We start from the raw sequence: 23,970 nt of genomic DNA on the forward strand, positions 1-23,970 counted from the left end.
CTCCGCGGAGGCTCAGGGGGCTCAGGAATTCGTTCTCAGGGAGGGAAAGCCTGACACCTGGGCTTCCGGCTACACTCTCAGCAAAACACCATTCCCTGTACTCTTCCCACATTCTCCACTGTATGTGAGAGGGGCTCTGTTTGGATTTCTATTCCAGAATTACCTATGTCCATCTTAACCCAAGCAAGCATCAGAGCAATTAGGATTTGGGAGATGGGTAGAGGGAGGAATTAGTAATTGGTAAATGGACTGGTTTTTCTACTCCTTACCTGTCAGATTGAAAGTTGAACTACAGATTTACCAGTGGATGAACAGTCATTCTTGACCCATTAGCTTATAGCCTATATTAAGTAACGGTACCCTGCACATCACTGGATTTTATTAAAGAATGTGATGAGGGACATTTAAACATTTTCCCCAAGCTCTGATCAACTAGTTTCTCCTTACCCCACTCTTTAGCACAAGGAAACAAACCTTTCCCACTTTCATTGCTCCTCCTCACTCTCCTTCAGCAAGATTTTAAACAAAGGAATAAGAGTAGGCATGCTTTCAGAAAAGTAGGTAAGAGAGTCAAGGTCACAGACCGTCAAACTAAGCAGGACTCGGTGCATTTATGACTGGCTGTCCTTATGTTGGCTCTTCACAAACAGAGGGAGAGAAGAATGAACATCTTAGGCAATTCTGTCTTTTTCCAAGATAAAGAGATGTCTAGATCTCAAGGGTAAATTCACTTCAATTCCTTCCTGTCCTCTTCTTGCTCTTGAACCTTCCTCTAAATTAGTGCTTTTCAAATTTCAGTGTGCACAGGAAGCATCTGGAAATCTTGTTAAAATGCAGATTCTGATTCAGCAGGTCCAGAGTGGGGCCTGAGACTCTGCATTCGTAATAAGCTTCCAGGTGATGCCAATTCTGCTTGTCCACAGACCACACTTGGAATAGAGGATTTAAATTCTCTTAAGATTATACTCTGAACTCTGTGCAACATAACTGACAGTAGCCAGAAGTATTCCCTCCCTACACATTAAGTGCAACAGCCCACCCACTAGAATGCACGTGTATTATTTAACGATTCCTTCTTTCACTAGGCCTGCCATCTCAGGCCTAGGAGCCCCAGGTAGCATCACACAGGGTTGCCCATGTGGCCATCCATCTTTTCCGTCCTTTCATTTCCTGTAGGCCTAGAGAAGATGTAGGTATTACCTGGCTCAAGAAGTTAAAAAATGAAAATAATAATAATAATAATAATAATAATAAAAAGCAACGGATGGTGATAGATTAACCATCCGAATTGTAAACATGTAATTGTACTGGAAAGTTACACCAAAAAAGTAAAACGTGAAGAGATCAAGGCAAAGGAAACTGGAACCTCTGGACTTTTCCTGGGAAATAAGGAAGCTGTGGGCCTGGGGAGAGTGGTCTGTACTATAATCACCAAACGCACGGGGGAGGCATTTTCCTTTGGCAAAGATCTGGTCAGCCTGTATCAAAACCTCTTCCCCCCTCTTCCACTTGAAAGAAACTGAGAACTCTGCAAAAAATAAAAAATAAAAAGACACAGAGCCATATGGAATTCTCTATTTTTTTCCCTCATACCATCTGGTTTGGGATCTAAGTACAGAATGCCAACTGCAGTGATTTAGAAGCCAACAAAATCTCCAAGCAACTGGGAAGGTGACAACACGGTTGGGTTCATTCCCCTCACTCTGGGGCCTGTACTGTATTCTTTATACTATCCGACATGCAAGGGCTCTGCAGCTGGCTCCACACACAAATGGTCCCAATGCGTGCGCCACAGAGGCTTATTTTTTCCAATGACTTCAATCACTGCACAGAAAAAGTTAAAACTACGTGTGGGTGGAGATGATTTTATAAATCAAGTTCCGCGATTTTGTTTCTCCCCCTCAAACAGGAACCTGCTTGTTTATGGAATTCTCACATGAGCTATCACCAGAAACCTGATACCATTAGAGCTCTACAATTTCTTATCGTACCAGTCCAGAATTCCAAAAACTCTAAAAACAAAGGTTGGTTGGTTAATTGATTGATTGATTTATAGGTCTAGCTCATCTGGCAACAAAACCTATTCCAATCTGAACTTACTTGGTGCCAAAATCTGACCTGAATGGATAAGAGGCTGTTTACAGGCTCCATTTACCCAACCTAGGCTCGTCGTAAAGATGATGTGTTGAATTTTTGGGAGCACCCAGACCTTACTGGTGATGGCATGTAGCGCATGGTATATGTGCCATGTTACTTTTCAAAAGCCAAACTCTTCTGAATCCTGAAACAAATCTGGCCCCAAAGGTCTCAGAAAAGAAATGGGAGCCTTGTATTTTTCTTCTCGGCTGCCACTACTAATTAGAATCCCCGTATTCCAGTGTTTGGTTGTAGGGTCAAAAAAGTATTTTTCCAGTGCTCTTACAGGGAACTGCTCAACCAGTGGACAAAACTCATCAAGAACAATTGTTAGCGGGCGTTCCCCTAATAAGATATTGACATTTACTCTTTACCACACAATCTAGGAAAAACACTTCGTTTTTTTTTTCTTGATTTCCAACTAGACTGCTATCTCCTAATGCATTCTTCAAATGAATACCGTTCTCTTGCAAGCAGTAATTTCTGATAGCTTGGGGACCTTCTTGTCGCGTTAACACATACCCTTTTCTCATTCTCATTCTGTAACATCTGATGGTGTTTTTTAGGATGGGGAAGCTTTTTAGAAATAGCATTAATGAGATCAAGTTTATGTATAAAATTCACCTGTTTTGAGTAAATTTACAGAGTTCTGTAACCATCACCACAAATTAATTAAAAAAAAAAACATTTCCGTCACTCCAAAAAAGATCCCTTGTACCCATCAGCAGTCACTCCCCATTCCCCTCTCCCCCAGCCTCTGGCAAACACTAATCTACTTCCTGTCTCCGTAGATTTTTCAATTTCAGAAATTTAATATAAATGGAATCATACAATATTTGTGTTTTTGGTGTCTGGCTTCTTTCACTCAGTACAATGTTTCTGAGATTCTTCCTGCCGTAGTACGTGCCAGTACTTCATTTTTATTGCTGAATAGTATCCCATTATACGGCTATGTCATGTCTAGTGGCAACTGTTAAAAAAATCTCGATTCCAGAACCCTCCATTCTTTAAAAGATCTATGAGAACCGATGTCTGATGTCCTTTCTTGCTCACCTTTTCTAACCAGCACTGATCAGGCATTCACAGAGCTGGTGCCTAGCAGCCCTATGTAGAATGAAGGAAGACATAACTCATGATGTAGAACTCAATCTAAAGTCACATTTCATATTAATTAACCCGAAGCCACAATTTAGGTTTTAAAAGAAAAATTTTTATAAAATTAGAGGTATTGTGACTTTGTAATTCAGTAGGTGTCTGACATTGTACCTCAGGATTGGTCTGTCTAGACTTATAATTTCCACGTTGTCATTTCTTAGGTATTCCTGAAAAAGTAAGCAACTATTTGGGAAAAATAATGCTATGGGTCCATTTGAAATGATGGCAATACTTTAAACCCACTGTGTTTATTCGACCCACCACCATTCATTTTATATTCATATTTTAAGTAACTTCAGATCACTGAATTTTAGCTAACTGAGCTGAGTATTAAGATGCATGTAGACTTTGGGAACATGTGGTGGGTGGATGTCCATATTGCTCAGTCTTCTCCCCCTCCTGGGTCCCCAAATCTACCGACATACATTTCACCCAGGCCCAGCCAGTACCTAGCAGTCCTGAGAAACCAGTGTTTCTCATGAGCAAGGAAACTGGAAACTGGACCCGATGGACCTACCTGATGAGATCGTATATACCTGTATAGTTATCCGATGCTCATTTCATGGGCTTTGATTTTCCCACCTCGAAGGTAATGACTGATGTTTAATCAGAGTGATGCAAAGCAGTAGGGCTGAGCAGACATTTGGGGACACCCACAGTAATCTGGGGGCCAGTGCTCCTCAAGTGTCCTGGCCTAGTTCTCAGTCCCAACGTGGACATGGGTGACACTCCCCTCCTCCCATTACTGGTTCAGACACTGGGAATTTTGTGGTTAAACCCAAGGTGTATCTCATTGTACACTGCTCCCTTTCAGAAAAGGTAAGGGCGAGGAAAAGGGGAGGAGGGAGAAGAAAGAGGCGAAAGATGGGGTGGAATGGAGAGGAGGAGAGAAAAAAAGATGATTCAAAAATTTTTAAAGGGCCAATTCCACCCACACCCCTATGAACAAATTAATGCATCAAGCAAAACATAAAATATCACCAATCTGAAAGAACCATTACAAATAATATTAACGATAACAGTTGACTTGCTATTAGAATTCACCCCGAGGCTGTATTTACCTGGACTGCTCAAGGGGCTAGCCCTGTCCCCCAGGGTTGGCACGGGATGGTACTGGTGGTTCTTTGAGCCTGGGTACATCCAGTGGTACCTGCCAATTTCCATTTCAGCTCTGCTGTTCACTGCCAATTTCAGGTGGCAAAGAGTCAGTGTCTCTTTCTCCAGCAAAGATTTTATATCAGCATTTTTAGTTACTCTTTTACCATATAGTTAAAGGCAAGGGGGAGTTTTAAAATATGTGATTGAAATGCAATCATTCAGTACCATCTTATCAACTCAGCATGATAAATTGAAACTGTCGGAGTCTCTTCCATTTTTGAATATGTTTACAAAATCACCAAAACTGTCTTTTCTCTCCTTATTTTATCCATCTCCCCCACCCGTTACCCCTTAGAATGCTCATTTTGGGCAGACATTATTCGTAGCAAAAATCTGGCTTCTTGTGATAATATTGTTCTGTTTATTTCTCTTTCAGACCCACAGAGTGCCATAATTATTGCAGCTGCACAAGCAAAGGTGACTACAGGCTCACTCTCCATAACAGTACCCAGTTCCAGACTTGAAAATCTGGCAAAGAACCCCATGGTCTGCTGACTCTCGGATGAAACTCCTGTCTTCCCACTGACATCTGCAATATTCTCTGTCACCTTATCTTAAACTTGGTACTTCAGTCTAGAATGTTCTGGATTAAATCCTGATCCAATGATCATCATCTAGTGTTTTATAGACCAAAGTCTGCTTGCTTTGGGCTCCAACCACTGCATACTCACATGTAAGGTGACAAGTGGCCTCCTGGGGACTCATATAGTTGGTAATATGACTACATTTCCTACTTAGGGAATCGGAGAGAAAAAAACATCTACTAATTTGCCTGACACAGAGAGGCTGCTGGTAACCATTAGTTGAATTACAATCTTGAAATCCCTAAGAGACCATAAGATGACTATGCCAGCTTATATCTGAGAATCGCACAAAACCTCAGAAGGAGTGATATCCTCTGGGGTCCCACAAATATTTCAGGATAAAAAAAAGTGATTCTAGCATTGACATAGGTAATTATCCCATCAGATGATCAGGTTACAATGCTCCATTTGACGCTCACGTCACTGAGGATAAAGACTGAGAAAACGACCACATTGTGAGGCAACCGAGCAAATGCCCTCACCAGGTCCACTTAAAACCTCACAAAGTCTTTTCAAAATCCCCACCACTCTCCATGGACTCTGAAAACTCTCGCGGTATTTCCGATTAGGACGTGGAAACATACTTTTCTAGGTGGTGCTTTAGAGAAAACTTTTTTTGGCTTCAAGTTAAAGTCAAATGTCTTTTGAAGACATTCAAAGACTTTTAAAGACATTGAAAGAAAAAAAAGCTAGGACAATCAGAACTGCACATTGAACCTATTTTTGCTGCCACTGTTTTTGCTGTCGATGATGACAGCTATAAGTTAGAGTGCTTATGATATGCTATCATCATGCAAAGCACCTCGCATCCATTACCTAGTTTGTCACGACCACCCTATGAAATAGGTGCTATTACTATTTTGTCTTTATGAATGAAGAAATGGAGGACAATGAGAAGGTAAGTCACTTGTCCATGATCATGAAGCCAGGGTGGAGGACCCTGCGTATAAACACGGGCATTTTGACTCCATGTGGCACATTTCTGAAACCACCATGTTATCCTACTGAGGCCGGTGCATTTGCTGCCATTTTTGCTGAAGCAGTGGGTAGCTCAACAAGAATTTTTCTGAAGTCCATTTGCAGGTGGGTTGTGCTTCTGTGCCTCCTAGAGAAATGTTTCTGGTCCCAAGCTACTGATGTTATTCCAGGGCTCTTAAAACTTAACTCTTAACCTTCCCTGAATTTAGATTTTTGCTTTGCTGTTCAAGAGGTTCTCTCTCAGTCATGGGTTGTGCTACATTTTCTGAAAGCAAAAAAAAACCCAGTGGGGCTGGTGGAAAGAGCCAGAAGGTCAGGTTGCCTGATGGTATGTATGCTCTGATTTCCTTTTCATAAAGTGGCTGTGAGCCTTCCATATCAACTTCGGGCAAGAGGAGTCCATGTAGCTCAATCACTTTTGATCTGAAAAATTAAAAAAATTTCTCCATGCCCAACACACAGTAGGTGCCCAATAAATTTCTGCTAAATAAATATTTGGTTGAATGCAAAGGAGTACCCTGGGACCCTGTGGACCAAAAAATAGACCCCTAGTTGTCCCCAGCACACTGACCTTACCCAGGCCAGGCTGTGCAATTTGAGGGATCTCAGCATAGGATATATGTACTCTCTGTCCTCATCTCATAGGGATGGGGAAGTCTCCAGACATTTGGGAATTAGGCACAGGCTGCTAGGCAATAGCAATGAAAAGCATGGACTGCATTTTCTGAAAACAGCATGGCAGACATGTCTAAGATGCTTAATTTGCATAAAAATACCCAGCAGATGTGGGGATGCAAATGGGTAGAGGTTTTCCAGTGCCCCTGAGAAGGTCTTTTTACAATAGTAAATTTTTAGATAGGAAAGAAAAGAAAATCATGTCTATTTTATGTTTTTGAGCCAAACTTAAATGAAGGCATTGCCTATAAATTATTTATAAAATTTCAAAGAACACAGTATACAGGGTCCCAACACTTAGAAGGGAGTCACATGCTTGTCTCAGCTTGAAGCTATATTAATAATATGTCAGTTTTGGGCAACTGGCAAGAAATGGGAAAATGTGCATACCCAGGAAGATCCTGCTTTATAGAAGGAAGACAAATGTTCCTCTCAGAGAGTAGAGGAGAGCAAAGGGCAGGAGGCCAATCTATATTCTTGAAGAAGCGCAAAAGACTATGACATCTGAGATGATATTTATGGTTGGGGCTGAGGTGAGTGGTGATGGCTGATGTCCACAGACACAACTGTGGTTAGTCATCCCCAAAGGTGGGTATGAAACAAACGATGGGAAATCGAGGAAAGGAAAACGAAACAATGTCGTGTACACTTTTTTTTCCCATTTACTTAGATAAAGTGATTTAGTGGCAAGGCTGAATAACTGAACCGCGGACTGCTCTACTTTCTAGCATCTAGGAAATTATCACTGGAAACAACTGAGTGATGAAGACTGATGTCCTGGAAAGACCAAATTCACTGGGCAAGGTCTTTGAAAGCTCTATCATTCTTCATTTTTAGCTACTATTTAAAATATGAAAGGAAAGCTATAACAACACTATAGAATATAGCAGAGGTCAGCAACAATGGCCACCTGTTTTTGAAAATAAAGTTTTATTGGAACACAGCCATGCCCATTTGTTTATATACTATCTATGGCTATTTCATGCTACAGTGGTAGATTTGAGTAGTTAAACAGAGTCTGTGAGGCTCACAAAGCCTAAAATATTTACATTCTGGACCTTTATAGATGAAGTGTGTTGATCTTTGATTCAAATACAGCAAGTAAAGCTGAAATATATAAAGAAGTTAATGCAATTAATGAAATCAACCTATAAAATGGGAAACTGTTTTCTCTTATCACATGTTCTCTGAAGAGAAATATCATTGGGCTCGCTAAGGGTCAAAATTCTCTCTGGCATTGTTGTCTGCTATTTAATCTGCCACTAGTCAGCAAAATCATGGTTAAAACCAAGATCATACTACAAATATTGGTCCCTAAAATGATTTAGCACCCTTTTACTCCTATGACGTGAGCTGAGAGGATGGAAGGATAACAGCTCAAAGGAGAACATTATTAAATGAATAAATAAATAAATGAATCAATGACTAGGTACATTTGTGAGCTGGGACTGTAGCCTCGTGCTCTTCAAAGCCAGTGTATGTCACCTTCTTCCTCTGTCCCACAGCCATCCCTATTCCTGGCCAACCATCTCGACGTGGATGTACATCTGGTCCTCCAGAGAAAAAAGAGAGTGTCTTTGGAATAATTCAATTCATCACCAGTCCCAGTGAGGAGAAATTTATGTCATGGGGACAACTGGCTATTTCACATGCTCTCAGATACGTCGAAGCTAATAAATCATGTGGTTAAGATTATTTACTCTATATTGACCTCTACTTCCAAATAACAGAGAAATACGATTTTTAACATTGTAATCTGAATTCAAGATTTTGACTCAATTTCAAGGAAGGCAAATCTTAATTTCGGGAACTAGGTCAGAATTCTTTGTCTAATGAAATAGCAAGACCGAGTCTTGAAAAGTATGCTAATGGAAACAGTAATATAAAAGTAGGAGATGTACCAAATGGCTCGTTGAGATCTTCTCCACACTTAAGTTTTCCAAAAAAATAAATAAAAGCAAGCTGTATCATACCTACCACATATGTCCAGCACCATCTGGCCGGCCATGCTTTTCTCTACAGCCTAATCCCCAGACACCCTCTCTTCAAATGTCCTCCTCTGCAAATTCTTATAGGGAAAAACTGCATCTAAAACATTTTCTGTACCGTATTCATATAATCAAGTTAGAGAACGTCAATAAAAATCTCAAAATCAAATAATTCATAGATCACCAGGAACAGTGTAACATGTTAAATGTGTCGCTCTGGGTTTTTAACATACGGGTCATATATCCTAGAGGAGGGCTTTTCTTCCTAAATGAAAAAGAAGAGAGGGTTTGCTAAAACAAACAAACAAACAAACAAACAAACAAATAAACAAAAAATCCCTAACCATATAAGAAATTATGTCTAATTGATTAAAAAGATTTAAATGGATGTGCTAATTTTTCCATCAAGTCAACAATTTGAATTCATTTCTTATTTTGACTACATCTTATAATTTATTTTAAACCGTACTTTATTTGCAATTTACTGCATTTTTCTTCTATGTGGTTAGGAACTTAATTTGATGCCTGGAATTTTAGAATTTATTTCAGCAATGATTCATAGGAACTGAACTAGCCTGACTATTTGCTTCAGTAGATTCAAATTTCTGACATATAATAAAAATAATTTTCATCACAGATATTTAGTTTTTTTGTCATGCAATGGAGCAGTTGATTCAATTGTTTTTCTACCCCGTGATTCAGCACTCCCAGCAATTCCAGATGCATTGGCTTTCACAAATGAATTGACATCAAGTAATACTACACAGAAATAAATAGAAACCTAACTCTCCATTCTTTATTATTGAGTCTTATGATCTATTTCCTTTGATTCCGCCTTACTCATTTCTTCCACTTACTCCATTTCAATGAATCTGCTTACTCAATCCTCACACTTTGATTTAATTTAATGCTTCAAATTTAAAAACTGTCATTTGCAATAATTTGGCATTTCTTATATCCATCTGAGAAAACCTGATTGCTTTCCTTAAAAATTCCTGAATAACTACTAAATACTTCTTGTGAATTTTGATCATCACGTAGTTTTCTGTGACAAAAGCTATGAGACCGTTTCAAAAACACATTTGCTTTCTTTTTTCTTAAGGGCTTATTTTTATTTAAAATAGGAACAAAGTCATTCAGATTTCATTTAAAGAAACATCTCTTTGTCCTGCCCAAACTCTCAGGAAGAGTGACACCAACTAAAAAAGTTGAGGTCAGTTTATAAAGTTAAATTTAATTTATTTCTTAATGACGTTGTGGTAATTATCCAAAGCTACTAATTCAGAAGCTACTGGGCACCGGCCATTGGGCAGTAATACCCCAAATTAAGAGACAGATATTGTCCCTAGTGCTAACTGTTGAGAGCAAAAGAAGGAACGAAGGGGGAAAATATATGTGCATAAAAACTATGGGAAGCGACAAAACAGATAGGATTAAATTTGGTAAATTAAATCCCTTGCTAAAAGTCTTAAAAAAAATAGAAGAACAGACTCACCAGCTCAAGAACTATATAATGCATTCTCTGTGTCAAATTTTCAAATGATCATTTCAATGAAGTAAACATTTATTTTGTATTGAAACTGAAATCTGCAGGAATCCTGGAGTGACAAGCATGCAGAAACATGTGTGATTATCTTTTTATGCCTATGTGTGTGACTTGAATGACAACGGGTGAGCAAACTCGGAACACTACAAAGGTGACACTTGTGTGAGTTTTCACTTGTGCAGTTATGAACTTGCTCTGTCTATATAAGAGTAGTTGAGATACCACCCTTTGGATCCACATTTATGATGGGTGGGTCACAAAGCAATCACAACCCCAGTTGATGCAGCAAAAAGGCACTCCCAGGCCCATATTCTCACTCGAGCTCATAACTTGGCATTTTTTCATTCCTAACCAAATAGCTAGTTTTTATTAATTTTGGTAATTTTACAGTTCTTCCAGGGATTATCTTTGCTTCTAACTCTGTCTCTAAAACCATACATAGCTAATGAGTTTTCATACACAGATGGTCAATCGATGTAGTGGCAGCCTGTGGATTTGGTCTTAAATAATATTAATTAACATAAAATAATAGTGGTCCATAAGACTAAATGATAACGAGATACACAATTGTGTGGTAAGGATTTTATATTGGCTTTATGCCCTTTGCTTGCTTTTGGAAACAAAAAAGAAAGGTATGTTTTTACAGAGACCAAAATGGTGTCATTTGACACTGGCAAACATCGTATTAATAAAAAAGAGTGTGTTAAACAAAATCATCTATTTTAAGGAAAAAAAAACTGCTATCAACTTAGATAAGCTTCCTTACAACAATGCCATTAAACGATTACACCCCCAAACTTCATCTCTGATCATCGTGAAGCTTTAAACTTTAGTCTCAGTTCTTCAGCTTCACAAACATTCTCTTATTGTTATTTGCTCATTCGTGTAAATTTAAAACATACATACAAAAAAAGGCACCATGTTTTTTTTTTGGCTGTCTTTTTTTTGGGGGGGGGGCAGTAGGTTTGATACAAGATTGAACTAAACTATCAATTTTAAAATTAAAGTGCTATGTACTTAATGCCACTAAATTATACACTTAAAAATGGTTAAAATGGCAAAGTTTTTGTTACGTATATGTTCCTACTTTAAAAAACAATTAATTTAAAAAATGAAGTTGCTCTGTTTAGGATACGATATTATTAAAGCATTGTGTACAGAAGAAATTCCATGTAAGAACAAGCAGCTTCTATCCCAGTGTGCTGTTAAATTGAAAACATGAAATTGCCATTTTTTATCATGTAAAATGGTTGACTATCAGTAGTTTTTCAGTTTAACCTACATATTCATAATTAAAATGTAGTTGTCCTTCCACCCTGGAGAACTACTATTATTTAGTGACCGCCAGTGGACACAAGGGCTGTGAGAAATAACCTCAGCATGATGGCTTTTGATATTAGAGCCACTGCAGTCAGAGAAGATGTCCCTTGCCTTTCTGACAGTCTACAACTTTTAGGTGAGGGAGATAATTTACCATGCAGCGAAATGCCGTTAACCTAACGGCATAAATTTTAGTTTCTATTTTCTGCCATTTTCTTACCACAAAACATTTCTTTCTCAAAAACAAACAAAACAAAACATTCTGTATGTCGACATCGTGATATGTGTTGAGATTCCCTTTAAGGAACAGGACTTTTATCAATTTTCCTCCCCTAAATCTCCAGTCATAAATAGAAGACCCCCACCCTCCACCCCTGCTTCCATCAGCACTAGGAGAACAGAGCTGACGTCCCTTCTCTCAAGCTCCAACTTAAATACTTATTTCATGTCATAGTCAGGGCCAGATACACAGAAATTGCGAGTGTATTTAATAAGAAGATGAGAGAATGTCCAAATCGCCACGGCATTAGCAGAAGCAAAGCATAATCATCACTATGTGTGCCTCTCCTCGGCATGAGCAAAAAACAAAGCATCCCATGTCTCTGGAATATAACATACAGAACTTAAGTCATGACATTCTATTTAAAAAAAAAAAAAGTTTCCCCAATCCAGGTAGCAAGATGACAAACTGTGGACACCCTTCCGTGAAATACCACGTTCGGTAGGAAGATTTGGAACAGGAATGGATTGCGGAGAGGCTGCTCTACTAACTTAACATCAGCCCACAGGAAAAAGCCACCCTGAAAGCAAGACCGTGCCACAGGGATTACTTCTGAGCTATTTTACAAGAGACACAAAACCGGGCTACCCCTTTTTAAGCACCCCCAGTGAAAAGCTTTAAACAGGCTATTGTCAGAGCGCTGGGTACCTTTTCTCTCTTGGCTTTGTTCAGTATTTTCCTCGGCTGCAGTTTCCATGGCTGGCTTCATACCATTCACCAAAAATGCTTTTCCCCGCTCCCCCAGCACACACTTTTCCCCTCCTCTTCCTTTTCTTCGGACTCCCCTCCGTCTCTTATTTACACTCGCGTGATTGAGAGGTTCTGTTCTTCACTACAGTAGATTACAGTGCCTTCCAAGATGCAAAAGTCTCGTCAGCGTCAATTTCCCTCTGCCTACTGGTCCATAAAGACAGCTGCCAAGGAGCAGGCAGCCATACGTCACGGAGGATCCCAGTTATAAAACAGCCATTCTGTGCCTGATTGTGCCTCGAGTGTCAATGCGGCTCCGAGGGGACAAGGACTCGCTCCCCACCGGGCCCCTTCCTCCCTGCTCTCCAACACACGCTCCGGCGCCCTTCTTTCTCCTTGCCAACTGCACCCAATGAATGCTAATTAATTCTCCCAGGAAAGAAGAGATTCGTGACATCAGAGAAGGGGATGTGGAGAAGAAAGAGCCCCCTCCCACCACGTGACTCAGCTGATCAGCCAGGATGTATGTTCTCTCGGGGGAATGTGTGTCTTTCATAAGCAAACTCTTTCCTGTGGGACCCCTTTATGGGGCATCACAGTGTGATTTATTTCCTTTACCCCCGACCTGGCAGAATATAGTCGAAGGACTTGCCCATGGTCTCTGTTTTATTTGCTTGCTTTCATCTTTGTCTTTCACAAATCTCTAAATAGATTGATTGACCTCAACATATATATGAGACAGGGAAATATGTAAAGTGTGAAGAAAACCCAGACACGGGTATAACAATAACACTTTAGCAATTTACTATTAGGACCTGTTTCCTGATCTCTAGCTAACATATGTGATCGAAAGAGAAACTTCAGCTCAAGCCTAATTCTTAAAGGGACACCTGTCCTTATTTAAAAATAATCATAGTATGCTACAAGTATATCTAGCTGATATTTTGATGGCTTCTTGGAATGAAAATCAAAATAGAGTGGTTTTTCTTATTAAACATGGTTATTTCTATATGAAACTTTATTCATTAGAACCCTGCAAAGTCAAAGGGTATTTTCAAGAGCATTCAAAATGTTCAGCATAAAGGCTACAGTACTACTAATAATTTTGATTGCTTTCACAAGCATCCTTGCAGACCTACCAGATATCAGTGTTCTCGACCCACCTAAGCATATTAGCCTTTATCATGGTAAGCCACTTGTTTCTAAGCATCACTAATTTCTGTAGCATGTTTTAAGCATTTGTTTGACCCACTGTCAAAAAAATGTATAGAAGCTCAAGTCAAATACAGGGATGACTATTAATAACCACAGGGCAAAGGTTCCCTGACTGAGAACAGAGTCTGCTAGTTCGTTGCTTTGAGCACCCATCTTAGAAGCCAACATAAACCACTCTCCTCTAAAAAAAATCTCTCCCAAGTTTTGAGTATTTCTTGCTCAATACTTTAAAAAATGTATAAGATCCTGAATCAAAATCATCTAACAACTTGATCTTTTAACACATTAGCTTTAGATAACCCCTAAAATTTTCTACATTCAATACCTAAGGCCCTGTTAAACCAGAAAAGATTTTGAAAACCAGTTTAGCTTGTTTCAACATTTTCATTTAATTTCACATCTCATTTTCCCTTTAACCATCATACCAGAAGACCAAGCCCACAATCAGCTATTGCCTTAAATTATGGCCCCAGCCGATTTTATTGTCTCATGGCAAGGGGATTAAGAAATATAGCAGTCTAAAATTTCAGACTTTCAAAAACAGATTCATTTGCAATGAACTAGCTCCACAGGAAAACCTGACGATGTGTCCAAACAGGATTGTCTTAAACATTTTTGCGAAGACTACTTAGGTAGGTGAATTCAGAAATAGAAATGGCAATTGTTGCTCTGTGACAGGTTTGTTCTCCCTTGCAGTTCAAGTTAGAATTAATACCAAAACAATTCAATTCAGCACAAAAAGGGACAATTGTGATTAGCTATATTATTAGTTTTCATTTTAAGAGTATCTAACAAAATCATTCACTTATAGAACATACAGGATAGAATAATTTTCTGGTTATGATTTAAGAATATTACTTTTAAATATTGGTAAGAGTGGGAAGGTAGAATATGGAAGACATGCTGGACCGAAGGGTGATTCTGGTTCTGTATCACAGTCATCCAAATCAAAACCATGACACGAAATAGTCATAAAGTCTCCAGTTGACACCTTGATATACTTTCACCTGGAAAAACTCCATGTAAATGAACAATGCATCATTTTTGCCTCATTCGTATCTTCCTCATCTTCATTAGGCTGATAATGTATGACAATTCTAAAAATTACTATGTAACTTTATAAACTGCCTCAAAACCTCACTGATGTTTATGATAAACCATTTGAATCACAAAAAGCATAATAGAAAGACTGTTTATGGCAAGAAAGAAGAGTAGATATCTATAACATTTCTCAGGTATGCATCCATTTTTGGCCACAAAAACTGGATACATAGAACGAGTAGGACGAGAAATGTGTTGCAGAGGCAAAAACAATTCCTTGACCCCTTGTGTTAAGGCAGTCTGACTGAAGGTAAGAATACCTCTGCAAGCCAAAGTAAGAATAGCAAATATTGATGCAAAATAGATGTATTAGATTGAACCATACAAAATTGCTAATATTGACTGAGAAGAACAGTAGTTTCATATGGTTCAACTTATGTATTTGCATGTCTTCTAAAGAATTCCGGCCAGTTCAGTAAACATGCATAGAATAACATGCATGTTATTGTACTAATATCTACAAGAAATGCAGCCATAGACAAGAGATGGTACCTGTCTGTCTCACTGCCACCCACAGACTAAGGAAGCACCAAGAACCCTCCTAAGCCAGGGTGATACTACCTGCCACAAGCGCTATAGTATCACAACAAAGGAGATGAGAAGGGGAAGAGAATTTGGGAAAAGCTTTGCAGACTTGAATTAGCTACTGCAGTTGGTTAGAAACTTGCCAGGCAGGAAAAGGGAGAGAAGGGAAAGAGTGTTCCAGGAAAAACTGAAAAGCATAAAAAAAGGGAAAAAAAGGGTATCATTAAAGTGTTGGGGAGATGATTCTTCTGACGGAGGGTCCAGAGCATAGGGTATATGTGTGGTGGGCTGGTGGGTGGTGGGAGGGAGATGAAGGGAGATGGTTGACCACAGTAGGTTGGGAACCAAACACTTTGCTAATCCTGGAGGCAACAGGTAGAGATGGAAGGCTTGAAAGCAAACCTAATCTTGCTTTGCAAAGGTCATTCTGTTGGTAATGTGAAAGACAGCAGGGCAGGGCCAGAGTAGAGGAGTCTCCTGAAATAGTACAAGCAAGAGACATTGAGGGCCTGAATTATAGCATGGGGAGGAAGTGAGGACCCAGATGATGTCTCACTGGATGTGTTTGCATGGGGTAGCAGGAGGGATGAGAAGGGCGTGAAGGAGTTTCTAGCTTGGGTGAGTGTGGAGATGGTCATGCTGTGAACCAAAATGGGGATCTAAAGAGAAGGAAGAGGTTTGGTAGAGAAGATGAACATGTGTGATTTCTGGTGTCCTGGGACACCCTGTAGGAGCTGTGCAGGAGGCATTCAGGTATATGGCTCCAGAGGAGAGGGGCAGCCTGGAGACAAGGATCTGGGAGTCTTTGGTGCAGAGGTAGCCTTGAGAGTACAGGAAGTCCAGCTCTGCTCAAAAGCCACCTTCTCAGAGGAATCTCTCTGACTTTTTTGACTAAAATTGTAACCCTGACATGCCTAGTCCCCTTTCTATTCACTTATTTATTGTCTCTTTCTCTCCCAAGAATATAAGTCCCTAAAGGGCCAAAATTTTTGTCTATTTTGCCTCTGCTGTATTACCATATCCTATAACAGTCCCCGGCACATAGTAGGTCCTCAACAAATATATTTTAAACAAATGGTTAACAAATGACCAGAGAGAGATATAAACTACAAATACGTTAAGATTAGAATTTAAGGAACGTCGACTTTTAAATACAAAGGTAAAGGAAAACCTTTAAAGGGAGGGTAAAAAAAAAAAGACTAAGAAGGAAAAATTATAAAAGCAGGGGAACAAGGCCAAAGTGGGATTATGGCATTAAAAAAGGTTCCATGAAGGGCACAAAGTCAATGGTGTCAGATAGCGTCGAATGCTATAGAAGAAGCAACAAGCATGAGGACTGACAAGCAGACAGTACCTTTTACCACCAGAGTCATTGGAATTTCCTTAAGAGTTCTGGTTGCATGATGAGGACAGGAATAAGACTCATTGCTCTCAAAATAGGAGGCTCCTATGGTCCAATTGAAATGTTTATCTCACATATAGGGCTTTGTGCCTGTGCCTGTACATCTTGGTCCAGTTTCCAACTTATAAAGATGATCTCGATTTTTTTCTATGATCTATTCTATTAGTGATATTACCAGATTTATTTTGTCTCTACCAATTCTGGTTACCAATTTCACTCTGTGTGGTGTGTGTGTGTGTGTGTGTGTGTGTGTGTGTGTGTGTGTGTGTGGTGGAATGGTCACCATACCACCAAGGAATTCTACACCACCAGCTGGGTGTCCTAAAATTTAACTTAGTTCTGATACTATCTACCTGGAAATAGTATCAGATCCCACAGGTGAAGGGCTCAGTCCCACAAGACTGCCTCCTCCCTCTTCAGAGACCAGTCACAAGTCCAGGTTTTCATGTGAGCTTCTAACCTACTGGGCAGATTGAAGATCTCAATGACTCCCCTCTTAGGTTTAATTTGTTAGAGCAGTTCACAGAACTCAGAGGAAAATTTTACTTAGTAGATTACTCTTTTATCATAAAGGATATTAAAGGATGTGAATCAATAGCCAGATGAAGGGGAAAGGGTGCAGATCTTCCATGCCCTCTCCAAGTATGCAACTTTCCCTAAGTCTCCACGTGATCACCAACCTGGAAGCTCTCTGAATCCCCATTCTTTTAGATATTTATGGAGGCTTCATTACATAGGTATGGGTTGATTAAATCATTGGCCGTTGGTGATCGAACTCAATCTCCAGCCCCTCTGCCCTCCCTGGAGGTGGATGGGGTAAGGGTGGGGCTCAAGGTTCCAACCCTCTAAACACAGGGTAGGCTCCTCTGGCAACTAGTTCTCAACCTTAGGTTCCAAAAGTCACCTTTTGTTAACATAACAAAAGATACCTCTCTTGCTCTCTATCAAAGGAAATTCCAATGGTTTTAGGAGCTCTGTGCCAGAAACAGAGATAAAAATTCTTAATATATTCAGAACACAACACATTCTCCAAGTATAGTAAATTTGCTTTATGCATCTTATATGCCTGCAACCCCAAAAATGCTGGAAGTATTGAGAACAACAAGATTGAAGAGAGAGAATCCTGTGTAGGCTCCTATGGATATCATCCTGGTTGGTTGACTGATTCGTTCATTCATTAATTTATTCAACCAAGATTCATTAAGCACAGACTGCATGCCAGAAATTGAGTCACTATTGTATGTTATATGACTATGATTGTTCAGTCAACAGGGAATTCAAGTTGCACAATGATCTATACCAGTATATACTTATCATAGTCACATCACTATCAATAAAGTTTGTCAAATGTCTACTTCCAAATTTCTAGAATTATATTTTGTTTCTTCTAGTCGCAGAATGACTCTTCAGTGGGGCATCATTAATCACCAAGAAGGGATGTTTCCATATCCCTTCAAACTAATTCCTCTGAAATTTTCAAGTTTCATAAAACATTTTTTTCCTGAAGTCCGGCCTCCCACTCAGTACCCAGGGACAAAGCCTCCTAGTGGTCCTGCAGCTCCAGGGGACAAAGCCTCATTCATCCTTCCATTCACCTCATTTTCCATTCTTGGCATTGACTATTTTCTTTCTGGCTTGTTCCTTTCCTCCAGGTGATGGACATCCCCTCCTTTTCAACTAGCCAATGTACCTTTCACTTCTCTCCTGAGGAAGGAGCTAAGAGTGCAGTCATGGAAGATATGACGGTGACCAGCTTGGACAAAGGCAACTCAGAGCCAGTGGGTTTCTCTGAGACCTATTCCTTCTACACTGTTTCTGGGGCCTGGAAGACATTCCATGTCCCAGTATAATTTACATGCCTGGCACAACCCTTCCTCTTTGTCCCTCAAAGGATATCAATACCCAGAGCAACAGCCCCAGAACCAGACAACCTTGCTTCACATTCTAGTGTGAAAATCCCTCATCTGCTGGAATAGATTGATTTTAAATAAATTATGTTTTAAAAGAAATTGTTAAGTGACTAGTATTCTCACATTACTCTCCATGATAAAATCAAAGCTGTGTTCTAGTAGCAAATAACTGAGCCTTTGGAGAGGATTCTTAAATCTTACATTTAAAGCAGAAAAAATACTTTTCATATAAAGTAGCATGAATATTCAAAATATTAAGACGTCCATGCTATACTCAAAATGTTGCAGAAATTTAAAAACGCAGAAACAAGAAATATAGTATAGAGTCAGAAATTTACAATATGATTGTCCAGAGTTGGGTCCTTTCCATAATTAGATCTTCCTGAAGCTTTATTAATTTGGCAAAGCTTTGTCTCCCATTATCAGAATGAAATTTCTAATGTTACATCCAATGTGGTTTTTTAATACCTCTCAATGCCTTAGTCTTATTCTCTTTCCTGATATAATTTCCTCAGTACCTCCTCTATATTTGTTATACTTCCCTTTATAGGAAATGACATCGCATAAAGCTAAGAGCTGAAATGACAAACCAAAATAGATGGCATATGAAAACTCTTATAAATATATGAAAACTCTTATAAATTGCAAAGCTCTGAAAATATAAGCCATCATCATTAGTGTTTCTCTCTAATGGTAGAGACGGTTCCCAGGTAGGCCACTGTCACGAAACTGTCTAATATCTATAACGACGAGCACATAGGAGCCTCTGTTAGCCAATCTCTTCCCAATAGAATCAGCTGTTCATTGAACAATAGGCAGCGTCCTCATTAAGAGCTGTGGGGGCCACCAACCAGTGAATTTTGAGTTTGGCAAAAACTACTTGAAGGGTGATGAACCTCTCTCTTCTGGCAAAAATGCCGCTAAACCTTATTTTCAAAAGGAGAACAAAAGAATAAGTTTGGCAGGAGCAGGGTGAGGCTTCACATGATGAAACAGGTGTGGCATGAAAAGTTTCAACATACCAGGCAGATGAATGGGCACACAGCCCAGGCAGTACTGCAGCATGAGGTAGCGTGTGCATTTTCCTCACTTGCATGGACTGTATCTGTCTGCCCCAAAGTCAAAATCAGCATTGCTGCTTCTCTGCATTCTCTCCCATCAACTAGGAATTCAAGCTCAGCACTAGTGACAACTGGGGCTGGATAATGCTGAGGGGTGGGCGCTGTCCTGTGCATTGTAGAGTGTTTAGCAGCATCCCTGGTCTCTATTTACTAGATGTCAGTAGCTCCACCCTAGTTTTGACAACCAAAACTCTCTGTACATTGCCAAATGCCTCCTGGAAGGCAAAATCACCTCCAGTTGGGAACTACTGTATTAAATCTATTATTTTTTCCCTAAGTTTCCTCTGGCTATTGTGATATTCTGCTAGCCAATGGTTCTCAATCCTGGTTGCACACTGGAATTGTTTGGGAAGTTTTGAAACACTGATGCTCATTCCCCATCTCCAGAGAGTTGAATCTGAGGGTCAGAAGTGTGTGGTGGGTCAAGAGCTTTAAAACCTCCCCCAGGTAATTCCAATAAATCAGAGCTGTTTTATGAAAACTAAAGAGGGAAGTTTGATGGATGGATGGATAGGAAACAAGATAAAATAGAATTGGGGTGACCACACTCTACTGGGGAAGAGGTAGAAAAGTATCTCCATCCAGTTGAGGCATAAATGAAAACCTTGGCAGCAAGGTGAGGGAGAGAGGCTTCAAGGTTGATTCTGAGATGTCAGCTTGGATCCCTAAAAGAATGGTGAGTGTCACAGGAAACACAAAGGGAGATCAGGGGATGTGTTAGTTTCCTCAGACTGCCATAACAAAGTACTACAACTTTGTTAATTACTTAAATAATAGTAATTATTCTCTCACAGTTCTGGAGGCTAGAATTCCAAAATCAAAGTGTCAGCAGGGCCATGCTCTCTCTGAAGGCTCTAAGGGAGCGTACTTCCTTGCCTCTTCCAGCTTCTGGTAGTTACTGGCAATCCTTGGTTTGTAGATACATCATTCCAACCTCTGCCTCTGTCATTATGTGGCATTCTCCCTATGTGTCTGTGTCTCTTTTTCTAAGGACGCCAGTCATATTGGACCAGGGCCCACCCTAATTGAGAATGGTTTCATCTTAACTTGATTATATCTACAAAGACTCTATGTCCAAATAAGAGCATATTCACAGGTACCAGAAGTTAGGGCTTCAACATATTTTTCTAGTGGACACAATTTAAGTCTCAATGGGTGAGGATAGTAAGTGAGCAAGACTATCGAGTTTGGAGGCCACATGGGCCATGATGTGTAGCTGATCAGTCGGGACAGAATTGGGAAATGAAGACTTGGGAGTTAACGGCAGAGGAACCAATTATCATCATGGTAGTGGGTTAGGTGCCAAGGGCGATGGTGAAGAGGTGAAAGCCTTGCAGGTACCACCAAATTTGGGGGTCTCTAGTGAAAGAACTACTGTCAAAGGATGCAGAAGATATTGGAGGAGATCCAAGAAAGGGCGTTGTCACGGAGAATGAGGGAATTTTGAGAAAGAGGAGGTGGTTCACAGTCAAAGCAGACAGAGGGTGAGGACTCGGGAAAGGCCACTGGAATGGAAAATTCCAATTACCTTACCCGCACCCATAGAGAGACTGGAATAGAACCCAGTTCATGGAGTGGCTACTTAAAGACTGGGAAGTGAAGAAGAGGAAGCAGGGGCAGCTGACTTTCTGAAGAAATTTGATAGTGAGGGGAAGGTGAGAGGAAGACGCAGGCAGATTGAGGGGGAAAACACAGTAAGGAAGAGAGTCCCCAAATGTTTTATGCTGAAAAGATGGTAGTGGTTGAAAGAGAGATTGAAGAAGATGCAAGTGAAGGTGGATAAATGATGAATTGAAGATCAGAGGAGACCAGCTGTGGGTAACAGAATGGAACGCTACTTCTTCTGATGTGGGATTCCAGAAAAAAGAAATGGAGGGAAAAGGAGAGTTTATTTAAAATTTAAGGAAGTTTATCTTAGAAGAGGTGGTGGTGACAGAAAGATTAAAAGGGCATCCTGTTGGGCATCAAGAAAGGTCCATTTATCAGCTGACTTAGTCCACGTCACGCCCTAAGAGGGGGGTATCATCAGCCCCATTTTATGGGCAACATAATGGAAGGCATGATGGTCTTGGTCTTGGTCTTGGTCTTGGTCAGGGAGGAAGCTTGCCCTGAGACTGGAGGTAGAGCAAGGAAGACAAACAATACCCCAACTGAGCATCTTATCACACTGGGGGGAAGTGATCCCATCAGGATGGAACCACACCTAAAGCCAAAATAGAAACGAGGACAAGATGATGGGTTTTTAAACTGGTTTTGAGTTAAAAAGGAAAGCTTCTACTTCCTGTGTGCACAAGGCATGTATAAGGAGTCAGACAGCTGATCTACTGACAATGTCCTTCCTGATTGATTATCACATCCTGTGGGGAGCTCAGGTCCCTCGTTAAGAGTGGCATGCCATCAGTGAGCTCTCCCTGTGCGGGCTGTCAACAAACTCATTCACCAAGTAAGCATCAGTCAACAAGAACAAGAGCAGGTCTTTCAAATCCATTAGCTGTTGACGAGCAGGTATTGGGACCCAGGTCATGTCTTTGGAGCAGTTCCTACTCTGTTCACCAGAAAACAAGGTGGCTAGAGTATTCTCTTAGCCAGAGAGTTGACGGCTCAACCTCACAGCTGGATGAACCTGGAGTGATCTGTAGGGGATTTCTCTTATCTCATTTGCTAAAAGCCTAACTCACACTGCCTCCCCAGCTCCCCTTCCCTTCCTGAAAGGCACAGCTAAAGCCTGCCTCCTTTAGGAGACCTCCTTGGGGAACTCAGGTCACTTTCCTCTTAGCATTCTAACCACCCCTCCGTCTCTTCAGACGGAGTCTTTTTGAATGGCAGCTATCTACACTGGAAAGACACTCATCTGCCTTTACCTGTTTCCCACTCAAGTGAGAGACAAAGACTTATGCCAACTTGGACCAACTTGAACTTCATTGTTGTACTCCCAAGGAAAGCGAGTCTCAATATCTTTGTCCTGTTTTGCTGATGGAAGCTAGATATTTTCAAATCCATGGTTAAATCACAAGACATGTGGGCTGTAAGAATTCTCACAACAGAAGCTGGAAAATTATGGGACAAGGCTTGCAGTGTAGGGATAAAAATGATATGACTCCTTTAAAAACTGAGAGCTCAAGGTACATTAAAGAGGCCTTTTTCTTGCCTAGATGGAGCAGTCACTGTCTCCTTTCCCTGAAATGGTGTCCATGTATAGATTAATGGATTTCTATCTGTTGGGCTGCAGAGCGGAGGGACTTGATCGGGCAGGAACATAGACCCCCAGGTATCCCGTGGGGACCTGGACCCCTCTAAGCCCACCCTCAACAGTGCTGACTTCATATTGATCTGAGCAACAGAAAGCATAAATAGTCCTGGGGGCAACTTATATTTCCCAAATTGTCTGCAACTATCACCAAGTCATCACAGAAAAACTGTAAGCGACAGCTTCCAGAGACACTTGGCCAATTCTCTTCAAAAGTTGTTTTGATTTGCTATAGGTGAAAGAACTGGCCGGATGTAGATTCCAGGAACAAGGCTCAGCATGGTATCTGGAGGGCCCACTGCACTCACTAGAGATATGACAGTAGCTCAGGAGGTGTGGAGAGAGGCCAATCAATACTCAGGGATGGAGGGCCCCCTCTGTACCAACACCACTGCAGAAACTTTAATCCACAGTCTTACATTTTTGCCTTCTTGATGGCGAGAGGTGGGCACAACTATCCCCCTTGAAACTAAGACAAAAGAGAGCCACAGGGGCTTGGTCAAAGTCATGCAGCTGGTCAGAGGCCAAGCTAAGCCTTGACTCAGGCCATTGGATGTCGAAGCTGGAAAGTTGGGAGTCAAGCAAGAGCCATAAACAAGGGGGCATGGGACTAGGTGAGCAGCTGCATTGACTGGCTCACTCAGAGAATCCAGGTCACCGCCAAAGACTTGCTCAGAACGGATCTTCCACAACTTGCTACATTCTCCCCAAATGCGGTAGTCTGGCATGTCCCCCATTCGTCCTCCCAAATCTCTGGTAAAACACGAGGTTGCACACCATCCCAGTTGAGTGAGGTTTTCAGGTCTATATTCTTGCCCACCATCCTTTCCCATCCAGTTCCACCACTTACCAATCTTATGATGCCATGCGACCTTCCTGGGCCTCAGCTTCACCACCTAGTGAAATAGCTTGCATAGAACTCACTTCATTGGGCCATTG

The 23,970-nt window shown here is 40.6% G+C and overlaps 1 protein-coding gene across 5 annotated transcripts in view; it reads right to left on the reverse strand.

Moving 5' to 3' along the window:
- GPM6B (glycoprotein M6B) overlaps nt 1-23,970 on the reverse strand; it is a 146,450-nt gene that overhangs the window by 27,011 nt on the left and 95,469 nt on the right. The window contains exons 1-2 of one of the 5 annotated variants that reach the window (XM_016119195.2): nt 12,469-15,444; nt 4,353-4,472 (exon numbers count right to left, since the gene is read on the reverse strand). The exons of 1 other annotated variant lie outside the window; for it this stretch is intronic. In XM_016119195.2, coding sequence (XP_015974681.1) covers nt 4,353-4,472; nt 12,469-12,529 — 181 coding nt within the window. In that variant the 5' untranslated portion in view covers nt 12,530-15,444. Of the gene's footprint in view, nt 1-4,352; nt 4,473-12,468; nt 15,445-23,970 lie in introns of those variants that run through there. 3 more of the 5 variants (XM_016119187.2, XM_016119220.2, XM_016119203.2) reach the window with 3 other exon arrangements.

Source organism: Rousettus aegyptiacus, unplaced genomic scaffold, assembly GCF_014176215.1.
Source record: "Rousettus aegyptiacus isolate mRouAeg1 unplaced genomic scaffold, mRouAeg1.p scaffold_m13_p_9, whole genome shotgun sequence".
Classification (NCBI taxonomy): Eukaryota; Metazoa; Chordata; class Mammalia; order Chiroptera; family Pteropodidae; genus Rousettus; species Rousettus aegyptiacus.